A 6,958-nucleotide genomic window follows, 5' to 3' on the forward strand; every position below is an offset into this window, starting at 1 on the left:
CTATGAATAAGTTAAACCAAAAAATTCTACAATGTGGCAGTGAAGCTCCATAAACCCAGGAATATTTTTTCTTTCTGTATTGTATACCGAATTTTTTAGTGCATTCATATACAGCTGCAACTTTTATGTGGTTAAAGTGATTTTTTATAGAATCCAGATCTAAATCAACCTTTACTGCAGTGCTAGGCGTCATCACTAATGGAATACTGCAGGGATTTTAACATCAATGATATTGCATTAGCAAAGTACAGTAATGCCATGGTTGTCGGTTGTCTAAGCATTAAAAACCTTACTCCAAACAAAATGTCAAAGTTATTTAGAGAGAGAAAGAGATGGTTACTAAATAAAATATCCAATCAAGAAATGTTCCCTGAATTACAGAATATATTGGTTCTCAGATTTTTTACATTTTTTCATTTTGTATTTGTAGCCTTTCAGCCTTTTGTTTTATATGTTGAACCATGTAAATTTTTTGTTAATTTGTATGTTGAATCATGTAAATTCCCAATTCAGCTCCAATGTTATGTAATATTATAATTAAATTTGAAATTTCCTTTACTTCAAAAATTTCACTATTTTATTCATTGTCATCTCCTGCTATCCCTCTAAAGTGGCCTCCAGTTCCTTGCCATCCCAAAACACATCCTCACATTTCTTGCTATCTCTGCCACAGAAACACTGTGGAACATAGCTCATGAATTCTCTAAATTCAGTTTTGTGCATGTTTTTGAAGATTGTTTTACAAATTAATGTGTTTTTTTAGTAGTCAGAAAATTTACCAGTGTTGAGTCTCAGCCGAATTTGGATCTGCAGAGTTTTTGAACTAGGATCTTAATGTCCTGTATTGTTGCAGGGAACACATGCAATCATCTTGTGTTCAGTCATGTTTTGAACAGGCCTGGATTGTTACATAGACCTATTTTAATTTTTAACACATATTTCAGGCAAATTGTAATACTAATAATCTTTGGCTCAACCAAATATTGATAGGCTTGGAGTGTAGATAGAGCTATTTTAGGGTTTTAAGTCTTAATTTCCTTGCTTTCAGTTCATTCTCATTTTCATTTTCTTTCCATACTTCCCAGCCTATACTTTGCAATCAACGCTCCCCAGGGATGCGTCCCTAAGTTTTTATCCTTGTCTCCTATAGGGAGCATTTCGGGGAAGCCTAGGAAACATCCCCCCAAGCCCCCTCTGACCCCCCTTCCCGATCCCCTTTTTTGTCAAAATTTAGGAAATGGGGACTTTAAAAAAATTGCAGGGTACATTAGGTGATGCTAGCTGTCCCCAAGACATCTAGGGGACATCTAGATGTCCCTCATTTGTCACAAGGATGGCTAGCCATCCCCTAACATACCCAAGGGCAATTTTAGTCATGTTTGAAAAAAAAAAATTACAACTTTTCAATGCTTGTTTGGTTTATGACAGGTCAACTAGGATTTATAAAAAATATGAAAATGGCAGTTGCCATGAAGGTCTATGTGGTTTTGAAGGTGTTAATTTGGTCTTTATAGCAGGGGATCTGCCCCTCAACCCCACTCCATATTATGACAAGGAACACACCTAGGGTATTGCCTCTTGATATCTATGAGGGGCATTGCCCCTCAACCCCCATCAAACTATAACTCTAACTAAGTAATAGACCAATGATGAATCATAATCACAAAATCTACAAAATACATATCCCCTGTTGGAAATCTCTACATCTTCACAATCAAGCATTATCTTGTTTCATACATTGGACCATAGTTCGCAGATTCAGACTGAGAGAGTACTCAGCAAGCCCAAAATTTCAACTCAGCAAAAACTCGGCCAGAACTCAACAATTTAGAAAGTACTAAAAATTAATCTCTCTTATAGAAACATATTTTTTTTTGTAAAATTCAATTACAAAATGTATCAAATTAAATATTGTTAGCAAAAACATGTGAAAAATGCATTTTAACCAGTGTTTTACGTGCATTGACATTTTTACCCATGTTTTTCCATGTCTATAAAAATGCAAGTTAAACTTGTGAAATCTTGCCCAGCAAAAAAGGTAGAGTACCTGGCAACTTGGAGAGTACTTGCAGAGTTTGCAAACTATGCATTGGACAACTTGTTTAGTATATAAGGACTGCCATAGACAAAGTTGGCATGCTTTAGTCGTTAGATTTTTGAATATGAGTTAAGTCGTAGTTAGCAGGAAATGCCATTTTCATTATGCAAAGACAACTCATGGAACAATCCTATCTAAGGTCAAACTAGAACATAATCATCTTTTTACTTAACCATTCCTCTTTGTTAATAAGTTTGACAACAAAACATGCAGTCTTGAAATCTTTAGGAAAACTCTAATACTAAAATCCCTCACTTGAGTATACACATAAGTTAGGCATGTTCATATATATATATATATATATAAAAAGAGCATCGTAATATTTAATTACCCATGCTTACAAAGGTTCTATAATGTCTATGAAGAATGCTATACCAATGTTATCATATGAATATATGAAATTTCTTTATATTTTAATAATTTTTTTTTTTTTAATATTCGTGCCCTGCCATCCCCTAAAAAATGGCCAAAAAGTACTGATGCTGGAAACATGTTCCACCGTCCCCGTCCAGGAAACTTTGGGGAGCATCGTTTACAATATATTTATAGGTTAATACGATATGTTTGTTGCAAGGCAAATGGAGTCTAGTAATTGATTCTTTTTATACTAATTTTAACATTTTAAGTCCTCATCTTATTCTATCTATATGTTATTGTCTGGTGTGATACAGGTTTTGGTTCCCTAGGATTGATGACATCAGTGCTGGTAATTTTTACTAATAGTTGTTATGTTATTTTTAGTGCGTTAAGTCTTGTAGACTTGGTTTTATCTTTTCAAAAAAGTCTGGACTGCAGTCTTTTATTGATTATATATATACTTATATGTGATTGTTATTTTTCCTACATCTGTTATTGTGAACAACCAGTTATCCTCAGATGGGAAGACTGTTGAAGCTGAGGCTGCACATGGAACTGTCACAAGACATTTTCGAGTTCACCAGAATGGAGGGGAAACAAGTACTAACAGTATCGCATCAATATTTGCTTGGACACGTTGCCTTGATCATAGGTATAAATGATTTTATTAAATCGGATTAATTTGTAAACACATACATTGATATCTTGAAAATGTGAGGAAAAGTGTCGTCTACTTACAGACTAGTAGTTGATCATTTTCTATGATAACTCTCTTGTTGAACATGGAGACGAAGTACTCGTAGAATCCAGTGTTTTTGGCATTATATACGTCTTGCTTTTCTGCACTTCACTATGAAGAATTGCTAAGCTTAGAATGAATTGCTCATAGAAATCATACCTACGTATCTCTAATTAATCTGAGGAGTTAAATATGAATTCTATTTTTTTAGCTTCAAAATCCATGCCATTAAAAAGGTGGTTTTTTTTGTATGTTTGAGGAGCAGTAATTCTTCTAATTCTTATAAAAAAGGTAGAGCTCTTTACTGACCATAAACTACTTGTAAAGGGCAAAGCTGGATGGTAATAAGGAGCTTTTGGATTTCGTGCGCAAACTAGAGGCTTCATGTGTGGAAACTGTAGAATCTGGGAAAATGACAAAGGACCTTGCCATTTTAATTCATGGGTCAAAGTAAGTAAACTTTAATTTTCTTATATAGGAAAAAAGATTTGTACGTCATAGGCCAATACATTTTAAGCTCTTTTATGTCGTCTCTCAGATAGTTTACAATTCATGTTATTTTTTGGCCTGCAGGGTTTCGAGAAATCTCTACTTGAATACAGAAGAATTTATTAATGCTGTTGCTGAATGTCTAAATTCAAAGATCGAATTATCTAGAGTGTAAATCAACTTCCATTACTGGCAGTAGTGTAGTGGGTTCTCAAACAGCCATGTCATTTATGCGGCCTTATTTGACAGCTACTTTTTGTAGATAAAAACGAGGGGCTAGTTCAAGTGGTCCTTTCTCTTATCGCATCATTTTTTTCCATGAGCATATGTAATGATCATTTGCAATAAAGATCTTGCATTTTTGCATCTATTCAAGAGAGATGTCATTTGTCTTTGAAGAACGCTAGACACATATTTTTCAAACTCGCTAATAAATTTCCATACGCAAATCGTGTTAGCCAGGACTCCCGGGTCTGTAGGATCTGCATTCTTAATCTCTTTTTACTTTAGTTTTTAATTGTTTCTCTTTGTAATGCTTTCCAATGGTTTATGTTTTATGGAGTTTTAGAATGGAAGGATGAGTTTTGGGGACGTTAAAGGAATGGTGGTGCCAATATAATTTAGTACTTTGAAAGATTAGTCATTAAAAATATGTATGGAAATTACAATCAGAATATGTATAATTTAGAAATTGAAATCAAATGTAATATTTAACATTCATTGACATCATGTCTATGTAGCTTAGAAGGTATTTAGGTGCGTTTAATTATAGTTTTTCACTCATTGACATCATGTCTATGTAGCTTAGAAGGTACTTAGGTGCATTTAATTATAATTTTTCACTCATTGACATCATGTTTAAGTAGCTTAGAAGGTATTTAGGTGCGCTTAATTATAATTTTACATCAAATTAAAGTTCATTTATACGTTGGACATGTTTTAATTAAGTTGATTGTTAGCATATAATTTTGGAAACATATCTTTAAAGAAGAAGCAAGCACAAAAATTAAGGGTATAGGGTTTTTGCATCCAAGATATGCGGTGGAGGCACCAGAAGCCCTCCTCCATGGAGGTTTGGAGTTCTTATCCATATGTGGCCTCTTTGTATTCTAAATTTTTTCTCTTATTGTTCGTAGTATTTAGTGTTTGGTGTTATTTTTGCATAATTATTTCAAAATTTTCTTCTTTCTTATCGCAAGCATTTAGTGTGGATGGTATTCATTGCATTTATGGTAATTTTTCTATTTGTTGTACTTCACATTTATGGAGCAAGATCCATCTAACAGTTTGAATGGGGCTCCTAACAATAAAAACAGTAATAAATCCTTTCACTATGTAATTGTGAAGGATAATATGAATATATCGATCATTGCTACTTTGTTGCAAATTTTGGTGGCAAGGACATAGAGAATGGCATAGAGGAGGACAACATGGTAAGGGATCTCGTAGTAGTCCTAAGAAATTAATTATCTCCAAATCCTAGATGAAGATTGTATTGAATTAAAAAGATCTAGATTTAAAAGTATCATGATTTTCTTAGTCGTAGTTGATTGCAACAAATTACCTGCTCGTAAATTTCTTGATGAAAGGATTAAAAATAGTTGGGTGAAAGAACTTGGCATTCAAGTATCTTTCTATGAGATGATTTAGAAACGTCTTTTTTTTGTGTTTTTTAAAGATCACAAGATGCAAGAAACTATCATTGATAAACATTACTAGAATATAGGAAATGGTGTTTTTCATGCCTTAAAATGGTCACCAAGTGCCCTAAACGAGGAGGTTTTGGCCCTATCATGCCCTAGGTGGTTGACTATGAAAAACGCCCTCCCTTTGTTGTGGGTCCTTTTGCTATAAATGTTGTCCCTTTTGGGGAAGATTCTCAGAATTGATGAATCAAAATCAATTATTCCACATGTAGACGCTAGGGCATTAGTGTATCTTTTGCTTGGGGTAGAAATGTGATTGATATCAATATATAAATCTACCTTCTTATTTGATATTGAGATTCTTGGAGGCCTAAACGTGTGCTATCTTTGTAGGAGATGTCACATTAAGAGGAATCGTCTAATTATCCTCAACATGCCTAATAATGCGGGTATCAAACAAAACCTCTTATTAATGCCCCTTGAAGGAAATTTGGCTAATATAAATTCACCATCGCATAATGTGAGTTTTAAACCTATTTTCAAATCCTCCAAAACTAGGATGAATAGATCTAATGTTGTGATTGTTTAAATTGTTGACTTTGGTGTGAAATAAAAAAGAATGGATGTTTCAGTTGTAATAAATAATGTTGATACCTTAGTGTTTAAAAGACACCCAAGTAACTTAATCTTAGATGATGAACACCCATTAGCATGGGTGGGTTTGTTCATAAGGAACTTGACCCTAATGATAACTTGGCTCCTAATAATTCAAGTGGCTTTGACTTTTCTCCATTGAAATCTACCACTAATTGCACTTCCAATGTTTCCTTGGAATCCTTTATTTGTAACTCTTCATCCCCTCTCTTCTATGGTGCTTGAGCCAATTAATCAATTGCTTCTCCCAAGCAATGTGAATGATAAGAATGAGGGTTTAGAGCACTCCTTGTAATTTGAAAAGAAGAATGCTCAATAAATTGTGATGGAAAAAATTAGACTGAACATTGCCCTAAATAATAGCAAAAACATGAGTAAACAAGAAAACTGTGAAATTGTTGTTACTGGAAACTTTGACCATTTTCACTTATAGAGGAAGTGAGGTTGAAGAATGAAAGCAGTAATAAAAATATCCAAATAACCCTGGAAAATGAGACAACTTCACTAATTAGAAGCATTATACCCAATGTATTATCAAATCCTTGTAATTTTGATTATGAAAGCAACCAAAAGGTGAAGGCTAACTTTATGTTAGACCCTAATATTACGGGTGGACAATCAATGAATCTATTGGTAAATATTGATAATAGTGTATAAGCCAAAAATGGAGGAGACGTCTACTTAAATAACGATATTATTATATTTGCTTAGTACAATAGACCTTTGTAGATTCCAAGTAATTTGAGCGTTAGCACTAGTGATAATATTTCCCACTTGGACTCCATAACTATACCCACTTATGGACAAATGTTCATGATTTGGATATAGGTGGGGAGTTGCCAATAGTTCCTTTAGATAACCTTAACAAAGGGGATGAGAAATATAATAACCCAAGGGAAGAAAGTCATGATATCCTATATAATCTTCATGCAACAAATAATGTTAATAGATTGGAATACAACAATGAGTTCCTTA

At 33.7% G+C, this 6,958-nt stretch overlaps 1 protein-coding gene across 1 annotated transcript in view; it reads left to right on the forward strand.

The window, feature by feature from the left end:
- LOC131076995 (isocitrate dehydrogenase [NADP]) overlaps window positions 1–4,147 on the forward strand; it is a 194,499-nt gene extending 190,352 nt beyond the window's left edge. Inside the window, exons 12-15 of the mRNA XM_058014357.2 lie at window positions 2,770–2,804; window positions 2,965–3,107; window positions 3,522–3,644; window positions 3,768–4,147. Of these exons, the coding sequence (XP_057870340.2) occupies window positions 2,770–2,804; window positions 2,965–3,107; window positions 3,522–3,644; window positions 3,768–3,858 (392 nt within the window). The 3' untranslated portion in view covers window positions 3,859–4,147. The remainder of the gene's footprint in view (window positions 1–2,769; window positions 2,805–2,964; window positions 3,108–3,521; window positions 3,645–3,767) is intronic.
- The last annotated feature ends 2,811 nt before the right edge of the window (window positions 4,148–6,958 follow it).

This window comes from Cryptomeria japonica, chromosome 6 (genome assembly GCF_030272615.1).
Source record: "Cryptomeria japonica chromosome 6, Sugi_1.0, whole genome shotgun sequence".
NCBI lineage: Eukaryota > Viridiplantae > Streptophyta > Pinopsida > Cupressales > Cupressaceae > Cryptomeria > Cryptomeria japonica.